The sequence below is a fragment of the Telmatherina bonti genome (assembly GCF_933228915.1).
Source record: "Telmatherina bonti genome assembly, chromosome: 20".
Taxonomy (NCBI): domain Eukaryota; kingdom Metazoa; phylum Chordata; class Actinopteri; order Atheriniformes; family Telmatherinidae; genus Telmatherina; species Telmatherina bonti.
In genome coordinates, this window is record NC_136618.1 from 33,149,500 (window position 1) to 33,166,015 (window position 16,516).

Consider the following 16,516-nt stretch of genomic DNA (forward strand, 5'->3'; position numbering starts at 1 on the left):
AGGTCGGTACTATGGGTAAAGGTTGAGGCTATAAGGTCAGTACTATGGGTAAAGGTTGAGGCTGTTGGTAAGGTCGGTACTATGGGTAGAGGTTGAGGCTGTAGGTAAGGTCGGTACTATGGGTAAAGGTTGAGGCTGTTGGTAAGGTCGGTACTATGGGTAAAGGTTGAGGCTATAAGGTCAGTACTATGGGTATAGGTTGAGGCTGTAGGTAAGGTCGGTACTATGGGTATAGGTTGAGGCTTTAAGGTCGGTACTATGGGTATAGGTTGAGGCTGTAGGTAAGGTCGGTACTATGGGTATAGGTTGAGGCTTTAAGGTCGGTACTATGGGTAGAGGTTGAGGCTGTTGGTAAGGTCGGTACTATGGGTATAGGTTGAGGCTGTTGGTAAGGTCGGTACTATGGGCAGAGGTTGAGGCTGTAGGTAAGGTCGGTACTATGGGTAAAGGTTGAGACTGTAGGTAAGGTCGGTACTATGGGTAAAGGTTGAGGCTATAAGGTCAGTACTATGGGTATAGGTTGAGGCTATAAGGTCGGTACTATGGGTATAGGTTGAGGCTGTTTGTAAGGTCGGTACTATGGGTAAAGGTTGAGACTGTAGGTAAGGTCGGTACTATGGGTAAAGGTTGAGGCTATAAGGTCAGTACTATGGGTATAGGTTGAGGCTATAAGGTCGGTACTATGGTTATAGGTTGAGGCTGTTGGTAAGGTCGGTACTATGGGTAAAGGTTGAGGCTGTTTGTAAGGTCGGTACTATGGGTAAAGGTTGAGGCTGTAGGTAAGGTCGGTACTTTGGGTAAAGGTTGAGGCTATAAGGTCAGTACTATGGGTAAAGGTTGAGGCTGTTGGTAAGGTCGGTACTATGGGTAGAGGTTGAGGCTGTAGGTAAGGTCGGTACTATGGGTAAAGGTTGAGGCTGTTGGTAAGGTCGGTACTATGGGTAAAGGTTGAGGCTATAAGGTCAGTACTATGGGTATAGGTTGAGGCTGTAGGTAAGGTCGGTACTATGGGTATAGGTTGAGGCTTTAAGGTCGGTACTATGGGTATAGGTTGAGGCTGTAGGTAAGGTCGGTACTATGGGTATAGGTTGAGGCTTTAAGGTCGGTACTATGGGTAGAGGTTGAGGCTGTGGTAAGGTCGGTACTATGGGTATAGGTTGAGGCTGTTGGTAAGGTCGGTACTATGGGTAGAGGTTGAGGCTGTTGGTAAGGTCAGTACTATGGGTAAAGGTTGAGGCTGTAGGTAAGGTCGGTACTATGTGTAAAGGTTGAGGCTGTAGGTAAGGTCGGTACTATGGGTATAGGTTGAGGCTATAAGGTCGGTACTATGGGTATAGGTTGAGGCTGTTTGTAAGGTCGGTACTACGGGTAAAGGTTGAGACTGTAGGTAAGGTCGGTACTATGGGTAAAGGTTGAGGCTATAAGGTCGGTACTATGGGTATAGGTTGAGGCTATAAGGTCGGTACTATGGTTATAGGTTGAGGCTGTTGGTAAGGTCGGTACTATGGGTAAAGGTTGAGGCTGTTTGTAAGGTCGGTACTATGGGTAAAGGTTGAGGCTGTAGGTAAGGTCGGTACTATGGGTAAAGGCTGAGGCTATAAGGTCAGTACTATGGGTAAAGGTTGAGGCTGTTGGTAAGGTCGGTACTATGGGTAGAGGTTGAGGCTTTAGGTAAGGTCGGTACTATGGGTAAAGGTTGAGGCTGTTGGTAAGGTCGGTACTATGGGTAAAGGTTGAGGCTATAAGGTCAGTACTATGGGTATAGGTTGAGGCTATAAGGTCGGTACTATGGTTATAGGTTGAGGCTGTTGGTAAGGTCGGTACTATGGGTAAAGGTTGAGGCTGTTTGTAAGGTCGGTACTATGGGTAAAGGTTGAGGCTGTAGGTAAGGTCGGTACTTTGGGTAAAGGTTGAGGCTATAAGGTCAGTACTATGGGTAAAGGTTGAGGCTGTTGGTAAGGTCGGTACTATGGGTAGAGGTTGAGGCTGTAGGTAAGGTCGGTACTATGGGTAAAGGTTGAGGCTGTTGGTAAGGTCGGTACTATGGGTAAAGGTTGAGGCTATAAGGTCAGTACTATGGGTATAGGTTGAGGCTGTAGGTAAGGTCGGTACTATGGGTATAGGTTGAGGCTTTAAGGTCGGTACTATGGGTATAGGTTGAGGCTGTAGGTAAGGTCGGTACTATGGGTATAGGTTGAGGCTTTAAGGTCGGTACTATGGGTAGAGGTTGAGGCTGTGGTAAGGTCGGTACTATGGGTATAGGTTGAGGCTGTTGGTAAGGTCGGTACTATGGGTAGAGGTTGAGGCTGTTGGTAAGGTCAGTACTATGGGTAAAGGTTGAGGCTGTAGGTAAGGTCGGTACTATGTGTAAAGGTTGAGGCTGTAGGTAAGGTCGGTACTATGGGTATAGGTTGAGGCTATAAGGTCGGTACTATGGGTATAGGTTGAGGCTGTTTGTAAGGTCGGTACTATGGGTAAAGGTTGAGACTGTAGGTAAGGTCGGTACTATGGGTAAAGGTTGAGGCTATAAGGTCGGTACTATGGGTATAGGTTGAGGCTATAAGGTCGGTACTATGGGTAAAGGTTGAGGCTGTAGGTAAGGTCGGTACTATGGGTAAAGGCTGAGGCTATAAGGTCAGTACTATGGGTAAAGGTTGAGGCTGTTGGTAAGGTCGGTACTATGGGTAGAGGTTGAGGCTTTAGGTAAGGTCGGTACTATGGGTAAAGGTTGAGGCTGTTGGTAAGGTCGGTACTATGGGTAAAGGTTGAGGCTATAAGGTCAGTACTATGGGTATAGGTTGAGGCTGTAGGTAAGGTCGGTACTATGGGTATAGGTTGAGGCTTTAAGGTCGGTACTATGCGTATAGGTTGAGGCTGTAGGTAAGGTCGGTACTATGGGTATAGGTTGAGGCTTTAAGGTCGGTACTATGGGTAGAGGTTGAGGCTGTTGGTAAGGTCGGTACTATGGGTATAGGTTGAGGCTGTTGGTAAGGTCGGTACTATGGGCAGAGGTTGAGGCTGTTGGCAAGGTCGGTACTATGGGTAAAGGTTGAGGCTGTAGGTAAGGTCGGTACTATGTGTAAAGGTTGAGGCTGTAGGTAAGGTCGGTACTATGGGTATAGGTTGAGGCTTTAAGGTCGGTACTATGGGTACAGGTTGAGGCTGTTGGTAAGGTCAGTACTATGGTTATAGGTTGAGGCTGTTGGTAAGGTCGGTACTATGGGTAGAGTTTGAGGCTGTTGGTAAGGTCGGTACTATGGGTAAAGGTTGAGGCTGTAGGTAAGGTCGGTACTATGGGTATAGGTTGAGGCTATAAGGTCAGTACTATGGTTATAGGTTGAGGCTGTAGGTAAGGTCGGTACTATGGGTAAAGGTTGAGGCTGTTGGTAAGGTCGGTACTATGGGTAAAGGTTGAGGCTATAAGGTCAGTACTATGGGCATAGGTTGAGGCTGTAGGTAAGGACGGTACTATGTGTAAAGGTTGAGGCTGTAGGTAAGTTAATGTCAGGGTTTTGTGATTATGATTCAGTTTTTTGTGGTAATATGTACCATATTAATGCATGTGTGTTTGCATGTTATAGGCATGCCTCCCAGGTTTCTACAGAGTGGGAGGAGTCTTGTTTGGTGGAAATTGTATGCAGTGTGAGTGTAACGATCACGCTGCTGAGTGTGACATCAGTGGATTTTGTGTGGTGGGTACTAATGAAGAACACCAGTAACCTGAACTGTAACTAAATGTGTTGGTGTGGACTGAGTTCAGCTGACCACACACTTGTCAATCTCAGGCTTGTTCCCATAACACCACTGGCCCTCACTGTGATCAGTGCCTCCCTGGTTTCTATGGTGATGCAACAGATGGAACACCAGAAGACTGTCAGCTGTGTCCATGTCCTCTTACAGAGGCCTCCAACAGGTTCGTCTAGCTCATGTATCAGAAAAAACTTTATTTCAGACGTTGGAAATATGTCACTATTATCTTCATTAATCTTTTGGGACACAGGTCACCTTCATCATTCTGACAGGAAACAATGGTTAACTCTAACATATCATAGTGTCTCAATGATTCATGTAAACTTCACCTGCTGTGGATATATGGAGCTAAAAATACCACTTATTAACAGTCTGATGGAATTTTTTTTTTCTTCATATAAATAACCTGAATGAACAATTTGAGAATTACACATGTTCAGTTCATTTCATTTACTAGGTTGCCTGTGTTTTATTGCTTCTATCTTTTAGGTCTTTTTACTGTAAAGCACTTTGTGATTTATATCTGTGAGAAGCGCAATGTAATTACAAATTACAGTAAACCGAACCATATAACAAACTATCTCCGAGCATTTGAAACAAGTTGAAAACAATTCCCACTGAAATTAATTACAATTAGAACTGAGTTCAGTGTAACAACACTTTATTGTTGTGTAGCTTCAGTCCCACTTGTCAGCTGGAGGCATCTGGCCAGGTGTCATGTGACCAGTGTCAGGATGGATACACCGGTACCAACTGTGAGAGGTGAGCATACTACTACTACTACTACTACTACTACTACTACTGCAAATAATAATAATATTAATAATAATATTCCAGGTGCGCCAGTGGTTTTTACGGGAACCCGCAGGTAGTGGGCGGGTCATGTGTTCCCTGCAAGTGTAATGATAACGTCAACATCAGCGAGGCAGGGTACTGTGACACCACGACCGGAGAGTGTCTGCGGTGCCTCGGCAACACAGCAGGGAAACACTGTGAGATCTGTCAGCCTGGTTACTATGGAGATGCCGTACATGCCAAGAACTGTCAGAGTAAGTGATGCCATGGGTGGAGCTTGACAGGAGCAGAGTGCTGATTGGTTTGTTTCACAGCATTAAAATATTCTGCTGCACATTGGTAAAGGTAAAGCTGAGTTTCTGTTCAGCTGCAGGAATGTTGATCTGTCCAAATCCAGATTACTTTTTACCTCTGACCCTTTTCCTCTGCTGTAGAGTGTGTGTGTGTGTGTGGGGGGGGGGGGGGGATGCCATCTGGCGGTGACATAAGGTAAACACAGATCGGTGGGAATAGAAGGGGGTTATGAGAGCTGTAGTCAGTAAACAGTAAACATGTCGAGGATGAGGGGGTGGGGGGGTTGTAACCTGTGGAGGTGGTTAGCTCATCCGCTTGACAGTGGGCGGGGCTTTCTCTTACAGATTGTGGCTGTGATGTCAGTGGTGCCGTCTCAGGTGTGTGTGACATCACAACAGGTCAGTGTTTGTGTAGGGAGAACGTGATAGGAAGCACCTGTGACCGCTGTCAGGTAAAAAACATGTGAATGATCAATCATGTGCTTCCTGATGCCTCTGTTGTTTACTTGTTTTGATTGTGGTTTTTTTTTGTTTTTTTTTTTGTTTTGTTTTTTTATCAGCCGGGGTTCTTTGGGCTTCAGAATTTGCTTGGCTGTCGGCCCTGTGGCTGCAGCCAGTCCGGATCTGTTTCCCAGTCATGTGACGAGGAGGGGCAGTGCCAGTGTGTGGAAGGTGTTGCTGGAGTTAAATGTGACCAATGTGACCATGGTTACTATGGTTTCCACGGCAGTGGCTGCACAGGTACTCTAACAGTGTAAGACATCAGCCAAGGCCCCGATCGGTGGCAGCCCCCCCCCCCCCCCCCCCCCCCCCCCCCCCCCATCTGATTCTGTTTTTTTCCCAGCATGCAGCTGTGATCACACTGGTGGGAACTGTGACCCTGAAAGTGGAGAGTGCATCTGCCCAGTCCACACCAAGGGAGACAGCTGTGACCAGTGTGAGACAGGTTACTGGGGTCACAACCTCATCACAGGCTGCAAGGTACACACACACACACACACACACACACACACACACACACACACATGCCCGCTGGTGTTACCTGTCTTGGTGGTGTCCATGTCTGTAGACCTGGAGCAAACTCAGGTGCTGCAGAATAAATGGGACAGAAGAGGAAGACAGCAGTAAACACAAGCAGAATGGCTGAAATGGTCTGTGTGAGCTCTTTGTTTTTATCAAGTTCTGCACCAGAGTAAACAAATGTAAACAGTAATAAACCAGTATAACACCAGTTGGTGTGTTGGTGAATGCATCAGCTGAAAAGTCCATTTCTGCTCCTTTACTTCCATAAATGTGGCTTTTATGTTGCCATATTTGTAAAGTCAGTTCATCGTCTTCGTCCTGCTCCTCATGTTTGGTTTGTTCTTTTCTCTGGTTGTGTGTTAGCTGTACAGCTCAGCCATTTCTCATCAGGGGATTTAGTTTTCTACGTCGTTACCCATAACTAAGCCCCTTGAAAAGAGACCATGTAACGTACGTAACAAACGCAGACAAGAGACAGAACTGATGGTCTGCATATCCGTCTTCTGCAGACAGCATGCCTTGTCAGGTGGCTGGTTAAACGCTGCCATGGAACCTGATGGTTCTGCCCCAGAGGGTTTTTGTGAGGGAAACCAGACTTTGACTGGGACAAGTGATGTCCCTGGAGGATTTGGGATGTTAAGAAGATATAAATGATATCACCAGTTACCTTAAAATAAATCTCTCATCCTTGCAACTTGACCAGGATTGTCATGAAAAAACACTATTACTGTCAGCATTTATCAGTACTTCAGACCTGGACAGATCATCCTGCTGATTCTGAATCTATTGACGATGATAAAGTTCTGTGCATCTTTCTATCAGAGAGACTCAGTTATGTTACTGACCTGCTGCCAGTTAAACCAGCCCCATTACTGGTCTGTTGCCAGTTAAACCAGCCCCATTACTAACCTGTTGCCAGTTAAACCAGCCCCATTACTGACCTGTTGCCAGTTAAACCAGCCCCATTACTGACCTGCTGCCAGTTAAACCAGCCCCATTACTGACCTGCTGCCAGTTAAACCAGTCTCATTACTGACCTGCTGCCAGTTAAACCAGTCTCATTACTGACCTGCTGCCAGTTAAACCAGCCCCATTACTGACCTGCTGCCAGTTAAACCAGTCTCATTACTGACCTGCTGCCAGTTAAACCAGCCCCATTACTGACCTGCTGCCAGTTAAACCAGTCTCATTACTGACCTGCTGCCAGTTAAACCAGTCTCATTACTGACCTGTTGCCAGTTAAACCAGCCCCATTACTGACCTGCTGCCAGTTAAACCAGTCCCATTACTGACCTGCTGCCAGTTAAACCAGCCCCATTACTGACCTGCTGCCAGTTAAACCAGTCTCATTACTGACCTGCTGCCAGTTAAACCAGTCTCATTACTGACCTGTTCCCAGTTAAACCAGTCTCATTACTGACCTGCTGCCAGTTAAACCAGTCTCATTACTGACCTGTTGCCAGTTAAACCAGCCCCATTACTGACCTGCTGCCAGTTAAACCAGTCCCATTACTGACCTGTTGCCAGTTAAACCAGTCCCATTACTGACCTGCTGCCAATTAAACCAGTCCCATTACTAACCTGTTGCCAGTTAAACCAGCCCCATTACTGACCTGCTGCCAGTTAAACCAGTCTCATTACTGACCTGCTGCCAGTTAAACCAGTCTCATTACTGACCTGCTGCCAGTTAAACCAGCCCCATTACTGACCTGCTGCCAGTTAAACCAGTCTCATTACTGACCTGTTGCCAGTTAAACCAGCCCCATTACTGACCTGTTGCCAGTTAAACCAGCCCCATTACTGACCTGCTGCCAGTTAAACCAGTCCCATTACTGACCTGCTGCCAGTTAAACCAGTCCCATTACTGACCTGCTGCCAGTTCGTACCAGTTGCTTTTGCAGCCTTTGGGTGCTCCTGTTCCAGCTGTTTACAGATGTGCTGCTGCATCAGATGTTCTGTTTTTTCCTTCCTTTGTGTCTTTTTTTGTGTTTCATGAATGTCTATTAGTTAATTAAAACAGTGATGCTTTTAGCCATGCAGCTGCAGTGAAACAGGAAGTTCCAGCGCCCAGTGTGACCTGACGAATGGACAGTGTGCGTGTAGAGATGGCTTCTCTGGCAGGTCATGTGACACCTGTGCTCCTGGCTACCATGCTTACCCATCATGCTCAGCATGCGGCTGTGACATGGCGGGAACCGAAGAGACCTTCTGCAATGCTACACTGGAGGTGTGCGACTGTCAGCACACTGGAGAGTGTGTGTGCAAGGTAACCTATCCATGTTCAAGGCCATGTTCAGGGCTATGTGTGTGGTGAATACCTGTAATGTGTGTGTGTGTGTGTGTGTGTGTGTGTTCAGCCTGGCGTTTCCGGTCGACGGTGTGAGGAGTGTGTTTCTGGTCGGTTCGGCTTGTCAGCTGAGAATCCAGATGGCTGCTCTCAGTGTTTCTGTTCAGGACTGAGCCGAGACTGCGAGGAGCAGGGAGGCCTGACCAGAGTTCAGGTGAGTTCAGCATCATCATCATCACCATCATCATCATAATCACACAGACTTGTTTTCTAAAATCAGCTGTCTCCTGCAGGTGACAGTGGGAGGACCTCCTGCTCTCCTGTCGCTGGTTAGTCTATCCAACCTGCAGGGTGTTGCGTCTGGAGTTTACCAGCAGGGTGATGAGATGCTGCTGGACACCCGCCACCTCAACACCAGCAGGCTTGTTGGCCCACTCTACTGGAGATTACCCCCCAACTTTGAAGGCATCCAGGTAACCCAGTCCATCCTGACAACTGCAAACATCCCTCACAGCTAAAACTGATGAAAAAAGTGAGGTATATCCTTGTTGTAGTACTTTTATGCAGAAGCAGACTTTGGACAACTTGGTCAGGATTATGGCTTAGCTCACAGGTGTCGAACTCCAGTCCTCGAGGGCCGCTATCCTGGATGCAAGCTGCTGGATGCATTTGATTTGAATCAGCTGCATTGGTAGAGGGAAACAACAAAAACCTGCCGGATACCGGCCCTCGAGGACTGGAGTTTGACACCCCTGGCTTAGCTCCTGGATTTCCCTTTAAGGCCCCTGCAAAACCATGTGGTTTATCCAGACTAAAAGTGAAAGATCTTGCACTGAAAGGAAAGACTCTAGATGAGGGGCTTAAATGATGCAGAGGTGCAGCGAGTACCATCATACAGTGTGCTGCAGCCTATAGCTGTAAACTCTATCTGGCGACCCTGACACCAAACCCAGCAGTCTTTGGGCAAAAGCTCATCAGTCCATCACAGGGCCACACACTCACTCCTAGAGTAACCAATTAACATCACATGCATGGCTTTGGATGGTGGGAGGAAGCTAGAGTACCCAGGGAGAACATGCAAACACCACACAGAAAGGCCACTGACCAAACCTTGTCCCAGCCAAGGTTTGAACCAGCAACCTTCTTGCTGTGAGGCCACGTCGCTAACCACTATGCCACCGTGCAGCTCTAGCTGACAAACAGTAAAACATAATTCTGGTCAGATGCAAGTCATTGAATTTATTTGTGGTTGTTGGACACAATGCTGCTGTCGTCCCAGCTGGTCCGTTGGGACAATGTGGTACCATGTGGTACCTACATCGGCGCTCTGCTGCTCATTATTTTCAATCAGACGCCCAATGAATTCTGGGAGAAAAGAGGCTGTGAAGGGGGCTTCACGGTGGCGCAGTGGATAGCACTGTGGCCTCACAGCAAGAAGGTCACTGGTTCAATCCTTGGCTGGTTTGGTCAGTGGCCTTTCTGTGTGGAGTTTGCATGTTCTCCCCATGTATGTGTGGGTTCTCTCCAGGTACTCCAGCTTCCTCCCACCATCCAAAGACATCCAAAGTCACTCTAAATTGCCCCTAGGAATGAGTGTGAGCTATGAGTGGTTGTTCATCTCTCTCTGTGGCCCTGCAATGGACTGGCAAGCTGTCCAGGGTGTACCCTGCCTGCCACCCAAAGCCAGCTGGGATAGGCTCCAGCTTCCCCACAACCCTGAATTGGATTAAGCAGTTCAGAAAATGAATGAAGAGGCTGTGAAGGATGCATCCATTGTAGCCTTCATTTTAAGCTAATCGGGAGGAAAAGTTTAGATTTGAAGGAGCCTTTGAAGTGGGACAGCACTCGGTGCAACACAATAACAAATGCAGCCGACTAATCAGAACTTCAAAGTGTGCAGACCCTGAATTGAGACACAGCTATTGTGTCATTTTTAAAAACAAAATGGTGGCTACAACACAAATTTAGCAAGAAGGTCCAGAAATACAGAAACACAAAATCACAAATTGAGCAATCACAGGGGAGTACTTTCTCATTACCATGCTGCATAGTGGGGATGCACATGAAGTCTGCACAGACCTATGCAGAGCCTGCAGCAGTGGGGCTGTAACCAATTTGGTTGCTTGTGTCCATCCTCTTTATTTCCACACACAGAATAAGTGCCGTAGCTCAGTGGCTGCAGCTGGTGAAAGGATGTCGTCCTCCTGTTAGACAATAAAGCTCATGTTAAATGCTGAATCTTGTCTCAGAACTTTTGTTCACTGGAAACCTGGAAGTTTCTATTTGTTGCTCAGAAAGTTGTTCACAAATCATTATTTCTGCCTTTACCCTCCACAACGTTGGGAAGATGTGATGTGTGTACTATGCAGAGTGTGCACCTGACTGTGGGTCTGTATTGTACAGTTGCTGTCGTATGGCGGGCTGCTGTCATACTTCATCACCTTCTATGCTGAAGATGGTTCGGGACTGTCAAACCAGGAGCCTCAGGTGCTGATGAGAGGTGGGACGCTGAGGAAGCATGTCATATACACAGATGTGGTTGCCCCTAGCAACGGTGTCAAAACTCAACACAACATCAGACTGACCGAGGTACAGTGATGAGGCATGATGGAGAAAAGGTGTAACCTATCGATACCTGCAACAGTTACTGATACAATCTGTATGTTTTACAGCACAAGTGGAAGTATTTTAATTCAGTGTCTCAGAAGGCGGTAAGTCGTCCTGACTTCATGTCCGTCCTCAGCAATGTCCAGTACATCATCATCAAGGCTTCGTACGGGACCAGACTGCAGCAGAGCAGGTACTGCTACTGAACTGTACCTCACTCTGTACTCCAGAAATACTTCATACACATTGAACTACGAATAGTATCGCTTTAACCTCTTCCTGTTGTTAAGGATCTCTAATATCACCATGGAGACAGCTGTGGAGGCAGGGTCAGATGATAGAGGAGGTGTGGCCAGGTTGATAGAGTCATGTGTCTGTCCACCTGGATACAGCGGACTGTCCTGTCAGGTAAAGAACACGTTCTTTCATTAAAATGAAAGCATGAAAACATGTTGATTTAAACTGGATCGCACCTATCTGTCGTACTTGTCTGTTCTCAGGAGTGTGCAGCAGGTTATTTCCGCCAGCCTCAGTCCAAGTTGTCATCTCAGAGTCAGAAGTCCATGTTTGTGCTAGTGAAATCTGTGATGCAGAGACTGGAGAGTGTCAGGTAAGCTAACACACACTCACACACACTATACCATCGTGGTGTGCCCCCCTGACTTTAGTTTAGCCTCTAAATGGCTTCTGTGGCCATAGTCTGTTTCTTCTGACAGACACTCTTCTGCATCACTAAAGCTTGTTCCATCCTCCACGAGGAGGAAGAACTGAGTTCTTGTTCTCGAGGCTGCAAGAACAAGAAAAAACTTCTTTTTCATCAGGTCCATCCATCCTCCAGGAGCAGCAGGTCTGCAGTGGGGAAGGATCACTGCGGGGGGGCGATGTCTGCTTTATGTGCCATGAACCCGGTTATTACCTCCACCAAGGAGGTTATGTTTTTCCCGCCGTCTTTGTGCTCAAGATAACTTAAAAGGTTACAGACGGATTTTTATAAAAATATCAAGAGTTGTTGAAAACGTGAAAATGAAGAACTGATTAAGTTCTGGTGGTGATCTGGATCACCGTTTGGATCCAGGAATGTTTAAAAGGATTCTTTAACATTGTGCTTGGTGGAGGTTTCCGCTCTCCGAGTGCTTTTCTAGTTTCATTTTTAACGAGCAACTTTGTCGGTGGCAGGGTGGGTCGTGCTGGGTCCAAGTGTTTCAATGCCACATGTAAAAATATTGGTACTTTCTCACCACCTCGATCAGCTGTTTTATTAAAAAAATCCGTTTTACCTGCAACAGTAAAAATGCGAAGCAGCAACTCTGCTTCATGCTTTCTCCGTGTTATCCACGCCCACCTCACATGTCCGACCTCACAGGTCCAAAACACAAGCATGTGTTTTGGACCTCCAGTGTAGCTTGTGACACTGGAGGTCCCTGTTCTGGTGAAAAATTCAATCCGCCGGTAACGTTGGCAGTTCTGTAAGCAGCTGCTTGCTAGTCTGCTGCAGACTGTTAGGCTTGAGTGTTTGTCTCTGTGCAAGGGGAAGGAACAAATATAAAAACGCTGCTAGTTGCAAACAAGGTTTGAAAGATCTAAGCTTGTGTTCATGTTGTTGTTTACATGAGCGCCTCTAGTGTTCAAGTCAATATTGCACCTCTCGTTGACATGCGTCGTCTATATTGCTAACAGGCTGAGAATGTGTGGGCGCCTTGATAAATATGCAGATGAACCACCAGGAGCAAGTATATCCCAGGCCTAAAACACCAAAACATGCTAACCTAGCCACCATATGCTAACACATGCTACCACAAGATAGCATGCACCAGCTCATGACTACACAAGCTAACACACATTAAAACATGCCTGTACATGCTAACAGGCATACCACTGTCCTTCCACCTGTTCTGCATCCAGACTGTCTGTTTCTGTCTTCCAGGACTGTCAGCATCACACCAGTGGGCAGAACTGCGAGCTCTGTGCCCCAGGGTATTATGGTCATGTCAACGGCTCTGTGGGTGACTGTTCGCTGTGTGCCTGCCCCCTACAGGACAACAGGTGATGCTGCGCCTGCTTGCTTTTTCTTCAGCAGTCCTTCTGTTGGCTGACGTCTTATGTGTGTGTGTGTGTGTGTGTGTGTGTGTGTGTGTGTGTGTACAGTTTCAGTCCCAGCTGTGTGTCAGAAGGAGCGTCGGGGGATTTCCGATGCACTTCTTGTCAGACGGGCTACGAAGGGAGATACTGTGAGAGGTAAGAGCACTGGCTTTACCATCAGGTGAAAACAAAGTTCTTCCCACAAAACATGACTGCCATCCTGCAGGTGTTCTGCTGGTTACTATGGTAACCCTGCTTCACCTGGGGGGCAATGTTTTGAGTGTGCATGCACTGGGTGGGGCTCCATCCATCCACGGTGTGATGATCTGACTGGACAGTGTGAGTGTAAGGCTGGAGTCAGAGGTCGGTCATGTGACCAGTGTGACGACCGCCACATCCTGCAAGGAGCTGCGTGTGTGTGTGAGTAACATTGACACACATATGTTTTACTGTCAGCATTGATTAGATGTGATGAGTTCGATCATTTGGCTCCTCAGCATGCAATGACAGCTGCACCGGCACTCTGCTCAATGACCTCGACAGGATACACAACTACTTCCTATCTGTCAACGTCAGCCACATCAGCATGGCACCATTCCTACAGCTGGTACTGCTGGAGAACCGAACCAGAAACATGAAGGTGAAGGCAGCAGGGTGACTCCACTGGCCAGAACACATCATTTAATCTGGGTTTTATCATGTGACCCTCTGTTTCTGTACAGGTTGTGATGTCACAGAACAGATCACAGATGGCCAGACAAGAAGAAAACTTGAAAAATTTGACCTCTGACCTCAACGCTCTGCTGCAGCAGGTAATCATACAGACACACCCTGAGACACATACACCAAACTAAAATACTTCCCCAAATTATGACTCATGAAATTATTTCTGTTCTGATTGGTTAGGTGACCCGTGTGTCTGACAGCTTGCTGGAACTTGACGTGTCGACCAACAGTAGCTTTTCCCAAGGTGCATTGCTCCTGGAGAGCGTCAGCAGCCTTCAAGCCCACGCTCAAGGTAAAGAATGACCATAGAGCTGTTTCCAGTATAACATCAGATCAGGCAGAGAGTAATCACAGCTCTCTAAAATGTGATTGGTTCTAGAGCTGCAGGTGGAGGCAGGGCGACTGAACCAGACCAAAGAGGATGGGCTAAATTCAACCAATCAAGTACAGCTGCAGGAAAAGATAGAATCGATGGTGGAAACAATCAGAAACTTTAATCTGACAGCTTCCAGGGTTGCTGCCAATCAGGAACTCAGGTTGGTTTCATTCATCACTTCAAAGAAAGAAAAAAACTATTCAACCAGGTTCTGGTTCCAGTTCATGGTTGCTTTTCTTATTGAAATGAATGCCTACACCTCTTTAGACCAGTTAAACCAGTGCCTGAACTTGATCCTTTGAGATGCAGAGGAATATGGGAAGGTGTTGAGAACCATACAGAGGTGCGTAAAACCATTTAATGGATAGAGAACCATATGGGCTGCACAAGGTGGTAGAAGACCATGGAGATGTTTTAATAACCATATAAAGGTGTAAACGGACAGGGGAGGTGTACAAGGCCAGGTAGAGGGGTAGAAGACCATCTATAGGTCTAGAGAGTGTAGCAGTATTGCTATTTTAGGAGTTCACCCAGCACAGCAACAGGACAGACAGGCCAGGACAGATGTTCTGGCCGCCTGTTCTCAGCTCTACGTCTTCCTCCTGAGTCTCAGAACACTACTGCTGAGGAAGACGGCTCCAAAGTAGACATGAAATACAGATGCACTTATCTACCTGAGCAGTCTCTGTTATAGGGGACCAAAGAGCTGTGGTCATAAGGCCATCAGTGCCTGTCATGGAGGTAAGTTCAGAGCATATTGGTGGACACCAGCATGAGGAATGCTGTTTAGCTGAGGAAGGACTCCTATCAGGTCCTTTGGCCTGTGGGACTCTGGAGGGAGCTGACACGGAATTGGCAGGCTAAGTGGAATGCGGCTTCAAGAATCACTGAGGATGACTTTCTGACGGCAGGGAGAGCAGTGCAACATCAATACTGTGTACAATGGAGATGAGGGGCTGGGGATTGCTTGAGTTGTTGCAAGTTGTAGGATGGAATACTTAAAAGACCTTCTCAATAGCACCAACATGTCTTCTGAAGAGGTCTAGGGGAGTCTAGGGGTAAGTCATATTCGTTTCCAGTGACGGTTGGACTCATCAGGTGACAAAGGCTGATGCTTGTGGTCCTTCCCCAAGCAGAGGATTTCAAGTATCTCAGGGTCTTGTTCATAAGTGGAGGAAGGATGGAGCAGAAGATCAACATGTCAATCTGTGCAGCATTTATGTGAAGCAGACTCTGTATTGGAGGGCGATGGTGAAGACGGAGTTGAACCAAACAGATAAGCTATTGATTTACCACCCGATTTACATTCCTTCCCTCGCCTTTGGTCATCAGCTGTGGGTAGTGACTGCAAGAACATCATGTTCCAATGGGGTTAGGGTTAGCTGGCATTTGTAGACAGAAGTCTCGGCTTCTGCTGCCCCAACCTGACCCTGTATCAGAAGGGGCAGGCAAGAAAATGGTTATATAAAAACTATGTTCCAAAAATTAGAACCATATTTGTGATCTGAAATAAATCCTGTAAATCCAGTTGTAAAAGTTTTTTTTTTTAAATCTAGAATTCCCCTCTGATGGAATAAAGGACATTTTACAGCCCTATTTCTTGGCCAGTTTCACCATCAGTCTGCAATCTGGTGGCAGAATGTTGGTGGTGCCTGGGATCTTCACAGATATGGGCTTTTGGTTTCTGCTTGACGACAGTGACAGTTGGTTTTCTGCAGCGATCTTGCCAGACTGATAAAGGATTTCCACCATTTGTGCCACAAAATGATAGCCTACAGACAGGCCACCAGGGCCATGTCATCAGCATGTGATATCATCGCTGTCAGCATTGCTGAGATATTAATATGGACAGTGTTCAGTGGTGGTCAGAGTTGTCTGTTAGTTGCTGTGTTTCTGTCAGTCTGTCCCAGGACATCTGTAGCTACACAAGTAGTTTACCATCACCTGGTATGAAAGATAAATGAATAATGGAATCACTGTAAAGCACTTTAGGTGCCTTGAAAAGCACAATAGAGATATAATCCTTTATCATTACATTTGACAGAACCAGAATGAGAAGATTGGATCCTGTTCTGTCTTGTCTCATCATGGGGAACATCACACCTTCAGAGAGCATTAAGACAGCAGAAAGCTTTCCAGGACCAGCAGTCGGCTTGTCTCAGATCAGATATCCTCTCTCTCTCTCTGCAGGATGTCAGAGTCTCTCATTGACTCGCTGCAGATGGACTTTCTGTCCAGAAGGACTGCAGTTCAGAACAGACTCCGCCCCCTTCGCACCTCCATTACCGTTGCCATGTCAGCACTTCATCAAGCAAATACACACCTCAGTGAGGCTGCACAGCGAATCTCAGAAACACACACTCTGCTGGATTACACACACAACCAGCTGCAGCGATATCAGGTAAACACACACACACACACACATAAGCTGCTCCCCAGTGTTTCAGCACACCTGATTCATGTTCTGTATGGGTTCTGGTTCTGGGTCAGTCATGTGTCCAGCCTGGTGGAGTCGACACTATACGGTCATACTGGCACATTGCAGAGCTCTGATTGGTCAGAACTGTTTCCTGTGGACAT

At 46.9% G+C, this 16,516-nt stretch overlaps 1 protein-coding gene across 1 annotated transcript in view; it reads left to right on the top strand.

Annotated features, from left to right (window-relative positions):
• lama1 (laminin, alpha 1) overlaps positions 1–16,516 on the top strand; it is a gene marked incomplete at both ends in the record, with an annotated part of 58,195 nt that overhangs the window by 23,093 nt on the left and 18,586 nt on the right. The window contains 22 exon segments of the mRNA XM_079260008.1: positions 3,582–3,692; positions 3,786–3,913; positions 4,426–4,512; positions 4,588–4,799; positions 5,184–5,290; positions 5,399–5,579; positions 5,683–5,819; positions 7,894–8,127; positions 8,219–8,362; positions 8,442–8,621; positions 10,552–10,737; positions 10,821–10,948; positions 11,046–11,163; positions 11,256–11,325; positions 11,328–11,365; positions 12,680–12,798; positions 12,901–12,990; positions 13,061–13,254; positions 13,332–13,474; positions 13,557–13,646; positions 13,741–13,852; positions 13,940–14,004. Coding sequence (XP_079116134.1) covers positions 3,582–3,692; positions 3,786–3,913; positions 4,426–4,512; positions 4,588–4,799; positions 5,184–5,290; positions 5,399–5,579; positions 5,683–5,819; positions 7,894–8,127; positions 8,219–8,362; positions 8,442–8,621; positions 10,552–10,737; positions 10,821–10,948; positions 11,046–11,163; positions 11,256–11,325; positions 11,328–11,365; positions 12,680–12,798; positions 12,901–12,990; positions 13,061–13,254; positions 13,332–13,474; positions 13,557–13,646; positions 13,741–13,852; positions 13,940–14,004 — 2,874 coding nt within the window.